Below are 18,545 nucleotides of genomic sequence, written 5' to 3'. Positions count from 1 at the left end.
TAGACCATCCGGGTATCTTTGAAATACTCATTTCAACGATTTGGGATACACTAATTCTATTTTTGAGTACTATTTAGGAAGGATAGTATGCGAATTGGGATGCAGCATATGGTAATGTAGGACTGTCAGTCAGCGGCTATGGGCGGGGCCTAAGCAGTGTGATGTCACACTTCAAGTTATTACTGCTAAGAGTGGATCTTCAAGCAACTGAATCATAGGGTGTCACCAATGGCTTTTCCATTTTGGCCTAGTTTTTGTTAAAAAAAAAAATTATGACACAGTGTGATCTGTCATGCGTTGTTGTTCTAATTTTAAGACCTAATTTTTTAAGACCTGCTAATGAACAGATGATTTTTATTATGTTCTGATACGTAAAACCATTAAATCCTAAAGGGTGTTTTTTCTTTTTCACAACTGTATATATATATATATATATATATATATATATATATATACATAACATAACATTGTTATATACATAACATTATGACCACCTTCCTAATATTGTGTTGGTCCTGGACTCCACTAGACCCCTGAAGGTGTGCTGTGGTATCTGCACCAAGATGTTAGCAGCAGATCCTTTAAGTCCTGTAAGTTGTGTGGTGGAGCCTCCATGGATCGGACTTGTTTGTTCAGCACATCCCACAGATGCTCGATTGGATTGAGATCTGGGGAATTTGGAGGCCAAGTCAACACCTCAAACTCATTGTTGTGCTCCTCAAACCATTCCTGAACCATTTTTGCTTTGTGGCAGGAGCATTATCCTGCTGAAAGAGGCCACCAGGGAATACCGTTTCCATGAAAGGATGTACATGGTCTGCAACAACACTTAGGTAGGTGGTACGTGTCAAAGTAACATCCACATGGATGGCAGGACCCAAGGTTTCCCAGCAGAACATTGCCCAAAGCCATTGAAACGATTGAAATTTTGAAACACTTAAGACGTAATGAAGCCTCGTTTACTGAAATCATGTGATTTTGGCGCTCTGAACCACTGATTCGAAACAAATGATTCGTAAAGCTTCATGAAGCAGTGTTTTGAAATCGCCCATCACTAGATATTGTTATATAAAGTCGTTATTTTGTTGTTTTTTTGGCGCACAAAAAGTATTCTCGTCTCTTCACAACATTAAGGTTGAACCACTGTAGTCACATGACTGTTTTAAATATGTCTTTAGTAGCTTTCTGAGCATCTGAAAGTGTTAATTATCAATGCAGGCCTCACTGATCCATCGGATTTCATCAAAAATATCTTAATTTGTGTTCCGAAGATGAACGAAGGTCTTACGGGAGTGAAACGACATGAGGGTGAGTAATTAATGACAGAACTTTCATTTTTGGATGAACTAACCTTTTAAATACCATGTGTGCTTGATTTATGTTTAGGCCATAAAAGAGTCTCAAACCTGATTGTCAGGATCTGCCAAAGACACCCTGAGATACACCCTGAGCCACAGGCTGGTTTCAACTGAGATCATATGTTAAACAGGTAATTGCTCTTAGAAATCTCTGCATTGTAATCAGACAAAGCCAGGAACAGGTCATGCTGCTTTTGGCACAATAAACTTAAACCAAAGTGCGTAAAATAACAAAACAAACAAGCAAACCAGATTGACATTTACATCCATTTACTACATACAGTATGTACACAGTGTTGAGTTGAGCAACACGTGTGAATGAGTTACAGACACAGATCACGATCAGAAGGGTCTTTGTCTCCTCGAGGCCAGATTCAACAGATGCAGCAGCATTTCTCCTGAAACGCTCTTCAGTCCGCTGCTGTCTTCCGCCGGATGAAACCTGACGTCTTCAGAACACTGTGGATCCAGAGCGCAGCTCTCTGTGAGAGAAACATTGTGTATTAGCGACAGAGAATCTTTCTGACACGTGACTGGAGCATGTGTGTGAGATGTTAAAGGAACAGAAGAGTGCGATGTCACATGAGGAGGTGTTTTCCTCACCCGAGTCGCAGCAGATGCCCGGAGCGGCGCACACGCCCCCTTCGGCTCCGCAGGACGTCCCGCCCGTCTCACAGGGGCCGGGCAGGAGATTCTCCTCCATGCAGGTCAGCGTCTCTGGAGATCCAACCAGACAACCCAGACCGGCTCCGCAGCAGATACTGGGGCCGAAACAACGGCCCATATTCCCCGGACCACACGCCATACACTACACACACACACACACACACACATGCTTTATCATTACAGTCTGTTGAAATTATTAAAACTGTAACAAAATAATTCAATACATCTTACAATACATTTAATAATATATTAAATAAATAACATCATTATTATTTTTAATAATTATAATATTTTCATTCTAAGAGTAAGATGTAAATTAATGATAACATAAATGCCATGTTGAGTAGATATACTGTAAGAAATTATTTTCATGATTTATCACATTTTTTATTTTGTCAAATCAACTTCAGTAATTAATGTGGTTCAGATGACATAATATTTTGCGTTTCTGTTGATTAAATCAATCACCTTCATTGTATGAACTCAAATTTTTAATTTCAATGAACTCAAAAATTTAAGTCAATCAGGTAACTTACTTTTTTAAGTTAAACCAACAATTCTTTTTACAGTGTAATAAGAAATTTATTTGTATTTATTATTTTTTCTTTTATTAATATGAATTAGCAGTTACATTAAACTGACAAATAGAATTTTGTTTGAAATTCAAAATTTGTTATTTATTTTAGTATCATTTATAGTTTTTATTAATGTTTTGAATTAATTTTTATATTTTATATTTTCTACTTTAACTTAGTTTTAGTAATTTTGTTGTGTTTTTGTTTTATTATTTTTAAAAAAAATGCAATATAGTTTTTTTTTTTTTTTATCAGTTTTTGTGTCTATTTTTTATTAATGTTTTATTTTAGTTTTAGTTTGTTATTTTAGTACATCAAGTTAAACTGAACGAAAATAATAAACGTTTCTTTGGCAACTAGGTGCATTTTATTTCAAATAACATTTGTTTTATTTTATTTTGTTATGGTTTTGGTTTTAGTTAGTTATAATAACCCTGTTTGAAATATATACATGAAAAATATCGCTACTGAATCAAAATGAAACATTGATCAATATTTTGTTGCTAATATTATATAGATTATTCTGCTTCATCTCATTTAAATTAACTGAAGTCACAGATGAACACTTGTCGCTGCTGAAGTTACTCAAAGAGCTTCACTAAATGATGCTGATGTCTGTACCTGTCTGACGGCGTCCGGCTGAGATCTCTTGCCTCCCCGCGGGCAGTTCTGAATGTAGCAGGCGGACGAGAGCGCGGAGAGCGCGAGCAGACAGAGGACACACGCGGACAGCAGAGAGTCGGACATCTCGACACACTGATCCACTGATGCTCAGAGACGCTTATATACACCTGCAGCATCATCTGATCAGCTCCTCCTCCTCAGATCCACTGCGGTCAGAACCGCACGTCTCTGGAGATCTGCTGCAGGAGTGGAATGAAGAATATTGAAGATTCTGCTGAAGATTTTTACCTTTAATAACATATTTCAGCACTATCAACCTTCTGATGCTTAAATGTTTGTTCTCAGTGTTGAGAATGAGTTCCACTCAACAGAAGATGATCTTTTTTTTATAAACACAATGACATATGGGTGAAGGTCAAAGGTCATGGGTCATGGTGGTTTGTACTCTATAGTTTTAAACATCAGAGTTAATATTACTGTACTGCTGCGATGAAGACTTCATATATACTCCTTACATTGACTAAATATAAGATATATACAGTCAAACCTAAATGTATTCAGACACCTTGAACATTTCATTCATTAATAGTTTATTCACTATAGTTTAAAAAATAGTAATAAAATATGACAAGATCTCAGAGTTAAACTGTGTCAGAAAAAAATTATCTTAATTATGTCAGATAACATGGTCAGGTCAAAGTGTCTGAATAATTTTTGGTTCCAAATTTTTATCAGTTTTACTGTTAATCCACTGTATGAAGAATTTTTGGGTATAATATGTCACAGTTTACTTTATTTTGCTATCCTCACTTACAGAAATGAACTATAGTGTCCTGCTCCTACTAGTAAAAATATATAAAAAATATCAAAAATTTTTGGTTTGACTGTATACATATATATACATATACACACACATAATTATATACATTATTAAATGTATAAAATATATATATATATATACGGTTATTAAATGCACAATATTATATTTGTATATATTTAAAATAAAAAAATATATATACAAAATGTATACAAATTATTATTTATTTTATATATATCTATATGTATATGTAGTATACATATAGATTATTAAATGTATAATTTTGTTTATAAAAATATATTTTCTACATAAAATCTAAAAACATTTAATTATATATATATAAAATATATGTGTGTGTGTGTATATATATACACACACACACTTAATTATATACATTATTAAATGTATAAAAATATATATTTATTATATATTTCATAATTTATATATATATGATTATTAAATGCATGCAAATATTATATTTAATATATTTTATATTTTTATATAAAATTAAAAATATTTGTATATTTTGTATATGTCTTGTGTGTATATATGAAATTTATACAATTTTTATAAATATAAAAAATATATTTTTATTTGTATATATTTGTATACATTTAATAATTTATATATGTGTATATATATATATATATGATTATTAAATGCATAAATATATATATATTCTACGTAAAATCTAAAGACATTTTTATATTTTGTAATCATTCATCTATATATATATATTAAATGTATAAAAAATATATTTTTTATAGATTTCATAATTTATATATATACGATTATTAAATGCATATAAATATTATATTTTTATGTATTTATATAAAATCTAAACATGTATTTTTTATATTTTGTATACATTTTGTGTGCATATATATATATATATATATATCATCAATGCATACATTACTGCATATTAATGCAGTGTAAAAAAAACATAGTTTTTATTATTTTTATATATTTATATTTTTTATACATTTAATAATTTATATATGTGTGTGTATGTATATATATATATATATATATATATATACAGTAGTCAACATTTGAAGTGGATCAAAAAAGTTAATCAAAGTTGTCCTAAGAAGGTTTTGATCCACTTCAAATGTTGACTACTATATATGATTATTGAATGCATATATATATATATATATATATATATATATATATATATATATATATACACTGAATTAAAGCAATCAAATAAATAAATCTAAAAGTTAAGAGACTTCTGGAACACATGGATCAGTCACAGGACTGAATGGGTTAATGTTTGGAGAGTTAAACTGAGTGACAGGAGAGAGTAGAAGGTCAAACCTGTGAAATCACGGATCTGTGATTCATCTGAGCTCAGGACTAAACTACGGAAATGCCTGTTCAGTATTCAGAGCTGCAGAAACTCTAATCTAATAGAGCATTTCCATATTGTTTATGCACATGCAGGACAACAAAAGAACAATTTCATAAATAACACCTGGAGAACTCAGACGTGCTTTCAGGAACATCAACTGTAAATGAGCACAGATCATCAACTCATCATAATGATGCAAACGAGCCCTAATGAGACGAGTTCAGTCACCTTATTTAATCCAGCACATCAATAACAGAAATAATTGTCATAATGAAATGCTGCACATACAGTAAATGAACATAAGTTACTGATCATTTCTTGTAATAAGACTTAGAAATCAGAGGCAGGTTTTAAAGAACATTATGTGCATTTTCACTGAATAGACAAACATTTTGGCTTCCTATATTTGCTTTTAAAAAATTTCAGAATACATTACACCATAGAAGACAGTGTTCTGCATCGAAGTTTATTATTTACTCCATTATCGCCTCGTATTCGTGACGACAACATCTGACGCTCAACTGGCCATGAGGAGCAGAATTAGTTTCCATGAAGAAAACAGCTGGATATTTATGTTGAGGCTCTATCAGTTAATAACTTAACACATTTAGATGTGACACCGTGTGTCCTTCAGGTGTGTGTGATTGTGTGGAGGACACAGAGAAAGTTCAGTTTAGCATCACAATAGACGGCAGAGGTCAGAGCTGTTCATTCACACACAAAGAGTTCAGCCTTGAGCCGCTCCATCAACCTCCTGCGCTCCAATCCCACTGAACACACCAGCTCAAGGATCCTTCCTTCATTCACTGCCGCAGACAACAGATTCATCAGAATGAACACGGCCGGGCAGAAGTTTGGGCTCGGTGAGATTTTTAAATGCTTTAAAGAAGTCTCTTCTGCTCACCAAGGCTGCATTTATTTGATGAAAAATACAGTAAAAATGTGAAATATTTTTGTAAATTAAATCAGCTGTTTTCTATGTGAATATATAGTAAAGTGTAATTTATTCCAGTGATCAAAGCTGAATTTTCAGCATCATTACTCCAGTCTTCAGTGTCACATGATCCTTCAGAAATCATTCTAATATGATGATTTGCTGCTCAAGAAACATTTATGATTATTATCAATGTTGAAAACAGTTCTTATTTTTGTGGAAACTGTGATATATTTAAATTTTCAGGATTCTTTGATGAATGCAAAGTTCTAAAGAACAGCATTTATTTGAAATAGAATCTTTTGTGACATTATAAATGTCTTTACTATCAATTTAATGCGTCTTTGATGAATTAATGTATATTTATTTTAGACAAATATTACAGATCGCAAACTTCTGAACACTAGTGTACAATAAAACTAAAATATTTTACTAAATATAATACTTTTATTCATCAAGGACGCATTAAATTGATCAAAAGTGACAGTAAATACATTTATAATGTTACAAAAGTTTCTATTTCAATTAAATGTTGTTCTTTTGAACTTTATATTCATCAAAGAATCCTGAGAAATAAAATGTATCACAGTTTCCACAAAAATATGAACAGTTTTCAACACTGATAATAATCATAAATGTTTCTTGAGCAGCAAATCATCATATTAGAATGATTTCTGAAGGATCATGTGACACTGAAGACTGGAGTAATGATGCTGAAAATTCAGCTTTGATCACTGGAATAAATTACACTTTACTATATATTCACATAGAAAACAGCTGATTTACATTGTAATAATATTTTTACATTTTTTACTGTATTTTTGATCAAATTAAAACAGTCTTGGTGAGCAGAAGAGACTTTCAAAAACAAAATCTTACTGACCCCAAACTTTTGAATAGATATAAACTACACACACACACACACACACACACACACACATATATATATATATATAGAATATATTATCTGCAGTTATTAATAATAACAAAGCCCTTCTCATTTTTCAATAATTATTTAATGAAAATTATACACAAAATCTGCAAACAAATGAGCTCATGATGAATATTCAGAAGTGTGAGGTGTGCGGTTCAGTGATGCACTCGTGTGATGTCACCACCTGACGCAGATGTGCCACATGTGGGACATTTAATCGTCAGAGTCTGAGAATCAGACGGTCGTTTCTGTCGCAAACACGGTCCACACGTGAGATGAGCGCAGGGCAGAGCGTACGACAGGACGCCAGAAGAATACACCGACAGAGAACAAGAGCAAAACGCACACGTGTGCTGTCCTGGAAAACACAGAGAGGGAAGGAGTTTAGTGAGATGAGCAAAATCAAGATGAATGCATTCAGAAAATCAGTTTTTCCTTGATCTTTTGAGATCATTCATTGTACTAAAAATCATACTGTAACATTTAGTGTTTATTGAAACAAGCTGGCAAGCTGCTTTGAAACAATCTGTACTGTATAAAGCTCTGTCTGTGCTGATCGCATACCAGCGGACGTGTCTCCACAGGAAGAGGTTTTGCTAGGTGAAGTGAACACTGGTAATCCATGAAGCGCAGCATTCAGCGCCTCATCTAAACTGTCTGCTAACCGCCGCTCATGTGAATCTGACTCTGAAACACAAGGAGAAATATTAGAAACCAAAGCCGCAACATTTAAAGTGGGCATTAAAGGGAAGTTTAACTAGTCTTTTCTGTCCTATTGTGTTGTATATCTGAGTGAACTGAACACAATAATGATGTGCACTGATAAATCATTTACAATAAATACTGCAATATTTCATTAAAAAAATCATTTTGGGTTCATTTTAAGCAAGCAATACAGTACCTACATTTAACCCAACTGCTGGGTTAAAACAATCCATAATGTCCATAATTAACCCAACTTGGGTTGTTTTTAACCCAGCATTTTTTAGAGTGCAGCCTAAAAATTTAATTAACAGAGCGGTGCATAATGTACACAAATCTGACGGTAAGTCACAGTTTCCTATTTCATGCCCTCGATTTACTATTTCGACCCCTCGATTTATAAATCATGTGCATGATTTATAAATCGAGGGAGCGAAACAGTAAATTGCGTGCGTGATTTATAAATCGAGGGAACGAAACAGTAAATCGTGCGTGTGATTTATAAATCGAGGGAACGAAACAGTAAATCGTGCGCTTGATTTATAAATCGAGGGAACGAAACAGTAAATCGTGCGTGTGATTTATAAATCGAGGGAACGAAACAGTAAATCGTGCGCTTGATTTATAAATCGAGGGAATGAAACAGTAAATCGTGCGTGTGATTTATAAATCGAGGGAACGAAACAGTAAATCGTGCGTGTGATTTATAAATCGAGGGAACGAAACAGTAAATCGTGCGCTTGATTTATAAATCGAGGGAATGAAACAGTAAATCGTGCGTGTGATTTATAAATCGAGGGAATGAAACAGTAAATCGTGCGCTTGATTTATAAATCGAGGGAATGAAACAGTAAATCGTGCGTGTGATTTATAAATCGAGGGAACGAAACAGTAAATCGTGCGCTTGATTTATAAATCGAGGGAATGAAACAGTAAATCGTGCGTGTGATTTATAAATCGAGGGAATGAAACAGTAAATTGTGCGCGTGATTTATAAATCGAGGGAATGAAACAGTAAATCGTGCGTGTGATTTATAAATCGAGGGAATGAAACAGTAAATCGTGCGTGTGATTTATAAATCGAGGGAATGAAACAGTAAATTGTGCGCGTGATTTATAAATCGAGGGAATGAAACAGTAAATCGTGCGTGTGATTTATAAATCGAGGGAATGAAACAGTAAATTGTGCGCGTGATTTATAAATCGAGGAAGCGAAACAGTAAATCGTGCGCATGATTTATAAATCGAGGGAACGAAACAGTAAATCATGCGCATGATTTAGTAAATCGAGGGAAAGAATTAGTAAATTGTGCGCACAATTTAATTTTTTTTCTTGCATGTTGTGCGGGGCTCCGTAGAAAACTGAACAAAATTGTTTTGTTTTTTTTAATTAAACAGTAGTTTACTGAACAAATTGTGTCTCTCTCTTTAAATGAATTCAGTTATAATTAAAAGTTTCTTAAGGATAACAAAAAATGATCTCTGCTGTGTAAACTATATAGTGAACCCTTACTTACACATTACTATAATAATAAAGGTTCAGAGCCCAAATTATTAGCCTAAATTCACTTGCTATTTATCTTTAGATATAATAACTAACATAACAAATTGTATGCAGACTGCACATAAGGCAGTTTTTGCATTAACTTCTAAATCTAATTATAAAATTATGTTGTTACTTCATATAAAAATTTACACAGTGGCATTTTCATGACAGATTTATTTAAACATGCATTAAATAATCAAGACATCACTAACAAGTATAATATAATGAATATACAGGCTAATATAGTGCATACATCTAATGAAAGAGTTCATTTCTCTGGCGAACTAACAAGCTGTGGACACGCCTGAGGTAAATGCTACGTGCTAATGTGTTTACAAGCTGTTTTATTGACGTTGAAACACTGATTGAGAGATAACACGAGATATTATGCGTTTCGGTAAGTTGTACGTATCTTTCAACATACCTTCATAAGTTAATTCATGTTTATTCTGTAACTAGTATTAAAGAGGAAGATATAGCATTCACTCGCGCGGCGCCGCTTGAAATGGCGCCTGTAACGTTAACGTGATCAGTCACGCCACATCAAAGAGCGCCAAAACGGCATTTTTTTTTTTTATTTCGTGATAAAATGGACAGAATTTGAAAAATGACACTTTATCATCGCGGAGCTTATTGCGATTATTGGTGGTTAATGGTGGTCGTGTAAATCCAATGGGCCAGGGCTGGGCGGGGCGCGTTGGGTACGCCATGAGAGTATCGCGTTTTTACGGTTCAGTTTGAATATCGTTACACCCCTAGTGTCTATGGTACTTATATGACCCTGTCAGAAGCAATATGTGTGTCGCAATAGTGCAGAGTATCAGTACGTCATTTGGAAATGACTAATGTGGTTTCGTGTGACATTCAAACCTGAGGGGTGAGGTTTCCTCAAAGGAGAGCGACCGGGATCGGCGCTGGTGGAGGGAAAACTGGAGTCATACTTCCTTTTAGTAGAACGGCTCTGCGTCTGTGCTGGTGTCGGGCCTGAAACAGATCCAAACTGTCTTAAAGTGTCTGTGTGATCACAGTTTCTACTGGAGTCCGTAACGGTTTTGACCTCCCCTGACGCAAGTCTGGACGGTTGTGGTTTCGTTAGTAGGTTATTCCTGCTCCCGACTCCCGTGCATCCCGTCTGCAGAGCCAGACGGTCAATGCGGCTTTTGAGGAGAGGGTTCGGAAGAGGTTTTGAGCTCCGGGTGAAAGGAACGCCAGTGAACGGGTCGTTAGGCAGACGGCCCCATGTCGCTTCCCTCTTCTGGTACTCCTCTAAAGTGCTGTTATCGATGATCATTCCGCTAGGTAGGATCATCGGGAAAACCATGAGTTCTTGTGTCAGCGGGTCTAGGAATTCCTCTGGAATTGTTAAATCGGTTGCAATGGGATCGGGTTTGGGAGGTGCGGTGGTCGGATGGTTTGTTTTCAGGCTGTTTAGGTGTGCGTCCCGAATCTTTTCCAGTTCAGAAGCGGGACAGCGACGAGAAGGCGAAGCCCAAACGGCGAGGGACTTGATTCCCAGCGCAGACGCAGCGCCGCTGTAGGGAATGCTGATTCTGAGCCGAGCGACGGTGCCGAGCGATCCGCGGCTCCAGAGCTCCTGTGCTTTAGCTCCAGCCGCCGGCGGAGGCGGAGGATCGGCGAACGGTTCTCGAGGTTTGAAAGCTGGATGCAGGAAACACACCTGCTGCTCCTCCTGCAAATCACTCCGAGCCACGAGCTGGAACGACTCGCTGTCTCGCTCCGAACAGGCCAGGATCTCAATCCTCCGGGAGGTGCGACCCTGATCCATTCCCCAGGGCCAAAGCTCAAGGTCCAGCCGACACAACTCCATCTCAACCTGGAAGCTCAGCGTGACGTGGACAGGAGGCCGGAGGAAGTATTCCAGTTTGAATCCCCTCCGGCGCGCCATCGGGTCCCCGGATAGAAGGTTGGAGACGTCGTAACCGTCGGCACACAGCTGTCGGGAACACAAAAACACAGCGAGATGTTGAAAGACCCACACATTGTATATGTTCTTGGCACAGAACACTGCAAGGTCAGTTCAGACGCACACAAGACCCTCGTCCATCACACAAAGAGAACAAGAAACACAATACAGTCAGAGCTCAGCTCTCTATTACTCATGATTTCAGAGGTGTTTTAAAGGGAAGGTTCAGCAAAAACCGAGAATACTGTCATTATTTACCCAGACTTTTTTATTTCTTCCATTCTCTGCTCTTTTTCCATGCGAGATTTGAGAGCTTTAGCCTTTTCAGCAGATGATGTAACAGATGATTTAATCAAAAATCTCTTAATTTGTGTTCTGAAGATGAACGAAGGTCTTACGGGCGTGGAACGATACGAGGGTGAGTAATTAATGACAGAAATTTCATTTTTGGCTGAACTAACCTTATAAATTCTTGGCAAACCTGCTGGGTAGTGTTATTTAACTCAATTACTATATGTCTGGCTTAAAATGAACCCAAAATAGATTGGAAATTAACAACATCCACATAAATGCACACCGACTACAATAATTCCTTGAGACATTTCCAAACATCCCGCATTAATAATAAAAAGGTTAATCAGAGCAATCAATTAAAACAGCGCTATAATTCTCTCTGATTAATTTTTAAAAAATAGTGCCTTTTAAAATTGGAATATATTTCTTCTAGCCAGAGATCATTTATGCAATTTTATTATATTGCTTATTGCTTGCAATGTTGCTCAATCTTATGATTACTGAATATTTCACTAGTTAAATATTTGTCTTCATGAATTAGAGATAATATCTCAATTTCTTTAAGGGTTTAATGGGATGTTGTTGTGAGTTTACAACACTTCTTGTGTTTGTGCTGGTCAAACATACAAAACTAAGATTATTCAGTAAACCCTGCTCATATTTTATCCTCCTCCTCATCATCATCGTCATCATATTTTCCTTGGATTCCTCTTTAAACTGAATGAAGACTTTTAGTTGATACCCAGCAAACGATAGCAAAATCGTGTCCCTGGCCAAAAATAGTCAAGGTTGAAACGGCATAAATTGGTAAAAACATGTACGTTTCATTTTGGAACTATTTTTCAACCATGACACGACGTGTCAGAGGGACGCCTTTTCAACGGTCATTAAACGTCCAGATGTTTGCTGGGTAGTTACCAGACAAAATACAGTAATACTGGTTTTGGATACCATGATTTCTACAGGGTTTTATAGTATAAATCACCATCCGCATTCCTTGTGCATAAATCACTTTTCTTTCTAAGATCTCCTGTTGTGTTAAAAGGAAGAAAGAAAACCATACATATGAGTTTTGTATCTTTTTTCTAAAGTAGCGATGTTGCTATAAACTGGCATGTTTACATTTGTATTATTATTCCAGTGCATTTCTCTGTTAAATAAACAAACAATGCATATTAAAACACAGCTGCACTGATACTGCTATAACTCTTGTTGATGTGATATTGCAGTCAGTGATGTATGATTTTAACATTAGGTCAAACTTCATTAAAGCGTCAGTGTAATGGTTACTCATGCCGTACCTTGTTGCATTGAATGGAGGTCTTAAAATGTGGCTTGCAGAGGTCAAGCACCATGACCACTGCATCTACAGCGCTGAGAGAGAATCTGCTAATACAAGAGAGTCAGAGACATTTCAACACTAGAGAAAATCAGAAATCATCATGGAACACTACAGGCACATATTATATATATATATATATATATATATATATATATATATATATATATATACACGGTTGTGACACTACCATGGTAAAGTATATATACCATAGTACTGATGACCATATTCATTTATTACGTGATTTACGATATAGCATGGTAAAGATACGATGGCTTTTCCAATGCATATGCCGGGAAAAAAATAATATTACCATGACACACGTTCACAAAGCTCAAAATGCATAAATTCATTCATAACGTCTCATAAATTACTTTATTATGTCGTGTTTGTTACTGATCAAACTTGGCATCAAACGATCGCACAGACAGAAAGAGTTTAATAGATCAAGAAAAAACATAAATAAACCATAACATCTCGACATTCACACATTTGTGTTACACTGATGAAAACAAAACTCACCCGCAAGAGAAGAAACAGAAGCGGTTGCTTCCGGGAGCAAAGACGCGTACGGCGGCACAGTGATGCCACCTGCTGGCGGGAAACGACTTTACAGTTACGTACGCCAGAATTAATCGAGTTTTAAATCATTGGATTTAATCATTTAAATTATTACCACAAAATAAAGTGAATGATAAATTTCACATTATTTCCGCACACTTGTTTGACTGAGAGGCGCGCGCCTCTCCGCCATCTCGTTTAATTGATTCTGAAGTTTCTGTGCTATTTAAAGCGCAACTGTGGGAAGAAATTAAGTGTTTGCCTTCATGCCAGATTAAAAAGAATGACGTTTAGAGCACAAGACGTGATTTAATACTGAATAAGACTTATAAAGATCTGCTTTACAGAGCGACTAAAATGGACTATTATTAATGCGTAAAACAATCCTTTAAACCAGTGAGGCTTAATATGTGTCTCCAGAATGTGTTTGTGAAGTTTCAGCTCAAAATCCCCCACAGATCATTTATTATAGCTTGTCAAATTTGCTCCTATTTGGGTGTGAGCAAAAACACGCCGTTTTTGTGTGTGTCCCTTTAAATGCAAATGAGCTGCTGCTCCCGGCCCCCTTTCCAGAAGAGGGCGGAGCTTTAACAGCTCGCGCTTCGGTCGCTCAACAACAACAAAGCTGGAGAATCTCACGCAGCCAAAATGATGACGGTGTTCAGCCTTACATTGTTCAAACCGGAGTCGACACTGATGGAGAGACTCAGGAAGAAGTTACAACTTTTAGACGTTTCTGAATGGTTAGTGGATAAATTTATGTAGTTGCTGTGGAGTTGATTCAACTCATCCACTAGCATGTGCCGTCATGTTAATCTTTTGTGTTGAATTGACCCTCGTTTGTGAAGCAGTCCGGCGTAAAATGACGGCATTTACAACTTTTCCTCTTCTCTAAAGCAGCCCAACATGGCCTCGCCCCCTTTGTTGTGTGTTCTCAGGGGCGGGGTTTATGTAAATTTTAGGGTTTGTGATGTCACCAACCCAGAAAAAACACTTAAGAAGGATGGCAGGTTTTATGAAGAAGAAGAGGCTGAGATACGTTCCTCCAGACATTTATTAGCCCATTCAAACAAGGTAAAGAAATCAATGCACCACTATTAAAAAGAAACAGCTAATATAAAACACACAAATTACACCGAAGTCTTGAAAAGAAAACAATGACTAAGAAACATTAGAGAGGATGCCTGTTTTATACAACATAAAAAGCAAATAAAGCTCTCTTGCATTCAAAACACATAGTGGCTCTATGAAGACTGAACTAATGTTTGAAGTCTCAAATAATAATGAGTGATGATGAAGATGATGATGATGCATCAAGCAGGTCTACAGTGTCTCACATCCTTTAATGTTCACATATACATCATGTGTAAAGTCAACACACACCCAAAAAAATAAATTAACACGTTTAAATTTCAGCAAATATTCTGCCGGATATGGACGTGGAGATCGACACAGGTTTCAATCGCTCACAGGTCGTATAAAAACCCCGTGCGAGTCCCGGATCTTACGATCCCACGCGAGTCGTGGTGGTTTTCTTGTCTGAGAAGAAGCTCCGGAGCAGAACCACCTGACTGATGCTGACCACGAGGAGGATGAAGGCCTCGCCGATGGACCAGAAGGCCACTCTAGTGTTGAGATCTTCAGCTCGGCTGCGGCCCTGAGCCTCTCGCAGCCGGAAGTGCGTCTGATAGTCGATCACGGATTTCAGGGCCTCGTGAATGGAGACGCAGGCCGACTCCATCTGAAACACAGCAACATTATGTTAGCTCATGTTCTCAGCAGAAATTTCGTCACCAGAACCGCCTGGTTTTTGTAACTGCACGTACTTTGTACACGCAGATGCGCATTGAATTTGTTTTGCACTTATCAGTTCGTTACAGAAGGTGGTGACGTGCCCCGAATTGCATAATATAAAGTCAGAATTGCGAGATATACACCGTGTTTCAAATTATTATGCAAGTGACATCAGTAGAATTTCAGTACAATAAGCATTCAGATTTTAGTTTATCTAAGAAAGTGTTTGTTTATCCATGTCTTTTTAGATCAATCTCAGACAAAATAATTTGCCAGGTAAATGGAAACCCTACTTAGAGGTTGTTCCACATTATTAAGCAAGTCACAGTTCTCATGCAATATGGAGAGGAAGAAAGATCTTTCTGAAGATGAAAAGCATGAAATCTCTCATCTCCCTGCTGACGTCACAGTCTTGTTGGAACGTGGTGGCCATTCACCAGCCATCCAGAAATCTTTCCATTTAGACCATCCATTGTAGTACATTAGTCAGTGAATAAAACTATTTAAAAATGAGTCTTCATGTATTTCTACACTCACTGTAAATGTTTCTCTTTGTGAGGTTTGGTTAGGAGTGGCTGAAATGCATCTTTACGCACAACTGTCAGCCTGCATGGAGAGCTTCTTTATGCCTTTTGCACAACATTGCACCATTTCATGCCTTTTATCTTCAGAAAGATCTTTCTTCCTGCCCATGTTGCATGAGAACTGTGACTTGCTTAATAATATGGAAAAACCTCTAAGTAGGGTTTCCATTTACCTGCCAAATTATTTTGTCTGAGATTGATCTAAAAAGACATGGATAAATAAACAAACACTTTCTTAGATAAACTAAAATCTGAATGTTTATTGTACTGAAATCTTACTGATATGTCACTTGCATAATAATTTGGAACACAGTGTAAAGTTGCAATTCTGACTTTACATCTCGCAATTCTGACTTTATATCACGCAATTCTGACTTTATATCTCACAATTCAGACTTTACATCTCGCAATTCTGACTTTATATCACGCAATTCTGACTTTATAACTCGCAATTCTGACTTTATATCATAATTCTGACTTTATATCACGCAATTCTGACTTTACAACTCGCAATTCTGACTTTACAACTCGCAATTCTGACTTTATATCTCGCAATTCTGACTTTACAACTCGCAATTCTGACTTTATATCTCGCAATTCTGACTTTACATCTCGCAATTCTGACTTTACATCACGCAATTCTGACTTTACATCACGCAATTCTGACTTTACATCACGCAATTCTGACTTTATATCACGCAATTCTGACTTTACATCTCGCAATTCTGACTTTACAACTCGCAATTCTGACTTTATATCACGCAATTCTGACTTTACATCTCGCAATTCTGACTTTACAACTCGCAATTCTGACTTTACAACTCGCAATTCTGACTTTACATCTCGCAATTCTGACTTTACAACTCGCAATTCTGACTTTACAACTCGCAATTCTGAGAAAAAGTCAGAATTGTAAGATAAAAAGGTTGCAATTACCTTTTTTATTTATTATTTTTATTTATTTTATGAAAGACGCAGCTTTTCTTTAAGAGAATACAAAGAAATTTTAACATTAATTTTGTTTTTCGTTTGGAGAAAAATGGCGCAGACACTGAACGAAGGTGAAGCTTTCTAGAGCGTGTCGACCGTCGAACAATGTTGAAAACAGTTCATGTGTTTGCGGAAACCGTGAGGCGTTAACATTCAAAAGTGTGAGGTCAGTACAATTTTTATATATAAAAATACAAATTACTATTTTTATTCAACAAGTACACATTATATTGATCAAAAGTGACAGTAAATACATTTATAATGTTACAAAATATTCTATTTCAAATAAATGCTGTTCTTTTGAACTTTCAAATTATCAAAGAATCCTGAAAAATAAAATGTGTCACAGTTTTCAACATTGATAATAATAAATGTTTCTTGATCATCAAATCATCATATTAGAATGATTTCTGAAGGATCATGTGACACTGAAGACTGGAGTAATGATGCTGAAAATTCAGCTTTGATCACAGGAATAAATTACACTTTACTATATATTCACAGCTATTTTACAGTGTAAAATTATTTCACAACTTTTACTGTATTTTTGATTCACCTGTGTTAAAGCCGTCACTCTGTTCTCATTGGGAAAGAGTGGAGGATCATCTCCCACTTGGAAGTCGAAGTACACGGTCTTGTGTGTGAAGGTGGAGAACTCGTTGCTGAAGCAGAACTTGTAGGTGCCGTTCCTGGAGGCGGTGAAGGTGAAGCTGTCGTACTGCTTCTTCATCTCTTTATAAAGGACCGTCCCATCTGGATCCTCCAGACGACAGTCCACATCATAGTGACCGCCGGTCACCACCTGCAGAGGAAGTACGGAGATAACAGACACTGACAGTAACATTCTGTATTTCTGTGTCCTGGAGGAATGCTGACAGTGGGCCGGTGTGAATCCGGAGTCAGTCCGGATCCGCATGTACCTGGAACTCCAGTGTGCACTTGGTTCCGATGATGATGTCCTCATAGAAGCACTGCTTGGCGTTGTCCGGCAGCTCGAACGTGAGTTCAGACGCGCAGATCCATCCGAACATCAGCGGCAGCAGCAGGAACCCGGACCACATCTTCACACCTGTCAGATCAGCAGTTTCAGATATTAACACATATGAAGCAGAGTCCAGCTTATTGTCCGACACGAACCCGGATGTCGATCGGCTCGGTTACGCGCGCGCGGCGGACACGAGCTCGAGCTCACCCTGTTTAAACACATCCGCGTGTACAAATGTGACAAAATCGACTAATTTTATCGTCTAAATCATCGACTTTACAACAAATGATGATGGTTAATGATCAACGCAGCTTACCTCGAAACTCTAACCGGAAGCAGGAAGTTATTTGACGGATGGCGTTGCACGTACGTGCGTAACTGCGTCACAGAACGTCACCGCGCAATGATAATACTACATTGTTTAATAAATAATAAAATAATTGTAGACAGTTGTATTGAATCTTTTGCTCACATGTGCCAAAACTCGTGCCGTTTATTGCTTAAATTAATAATAAAAAATCAAATCAAATCATAGAGATATCAGAGCTTATTGAAGAA

General features: G+C 36.6%; 3 protein-coding genes across 7 annotated transcripts in view; all 3 read right to left on the bottom strand.

Moving 5' to 3' along the window:
• Positions 1-1,611: 1,611 nt before the first annotated feature.
• avp (arginine vasopressin) lies at positions 1,612-3,376 on the bottom strand. Its single transcript, XM_051904513.1, has 3 exons — positions 3,221-3,376; positions 1,962-2,166; positions 1,612-1,840 (listed from the first exon to the last, which is right to left on the bottom strand). Exons 1-3 carry the CDS (start codon positions 3,344-3,346, stop codon positions 1,701-1,703), a joined length of 471 nt encoding a protein of 156 aa, XP_051760473.1. The 5' UTR covers positions 3,347-3,376; the 3' UTR covers positions 1,612-1,700.
• A 3,952-nt stretch (positions 3,377-7,328) lies between these two features.
• Positions 7,329-13,748, bottom strand: ubox5 (U-box domain containing 5). 4 transcript variants are annotated; one of them, XM_051902794.1, is made up of 5 exons: positions 13,596-13,748; positions 13,036-13,120; positions 10,387-11,470; positions 7,833-7,955; positions 7,329-7,626 (listed from the first exon to the last, which is right to left on the bottom strand). In XM_051902794.1, the coding sequence occupies exons 2-5, from the start codon at positions 13,087-13,089 to the stop codon at positions 7,424-7,426; spliced, it is 1,464 nt and encodes a 487-aa protein (XP_051758754.1). In that variant the 5' UTR covers positions 13,090-13,120; positions 13,596-13,748; the 3' UTR covers positions 7,329-7,423. The 4 variants fall into 4 exon arrangements, with proteins under 4 accessions (XP_051758754.1, XP_051758755.1, XP_051758753.1 ...); XM_051902795.1 differs by having other exon boundaries at positions 13,036-13,123; positions 13,596-13,657; XM_051902793.1 differs by lacking the exon at positions 13,596-13,748 and adding an exon at positions 13,448-13,569.
• Positions 13,749-14,670: 922 nt separating this feature from the next.
• Positions 14,671-18,545, bottom strand: part of tmed7 (transmembrane p24 trafficking protein 7) — a 6,918-nt gene continuing 3,043 nt past the window's right edge. Inside the window, exons 1-4 of one of the 2 annotated variants that reach the window (XM_051902804.1) lie at positions 18,304-18,522; positions 17,923-18,071; positions 17,559-17,804; positions 14,671-15,375 (exon numbers count right to left, since the gene is read on the bottom strand). In XM_051902804.1, coding sequence (XP_051758764.1) covers positions 15,139-15,375; positions 17,559-17,804; positions 17,923-18,063 — 624 coding nt within the window. In that variant the 5' untranslated portion in view covers positions 18,064-18,071; positions 18,304-18,522 and the 3' untranslated portion in view covers positions 14,671-15,138. Of the gene's footprint in view, positions 15,376-17,558; positions 17,805-17,922; positions 18,072-18,303; positions 18,523-18,545 lie in introns of those variants that run through there. The other variant, XM_051902803.1, reaches the window with a different exon arrangement.

The sequence above is a fragment of the Ctenopharyngodon idella genome, chromosome 8, assembly GCF_019924925.1.
Source record: "Ctenopharyngodon idella isolate HZGC_01 chromosome 8, HZGC01, whole genome shotgun sequence".
NCBI lineage: Eukaryota > Metazoa > Chordata > Actinopteri > Cypriniformes > Xenocyprididae > Ctenopharyngodon > Ctenopharyngodon idella.
This window is presented reverse-complemented; position numbering and strand designations above follow the sequence as displayed.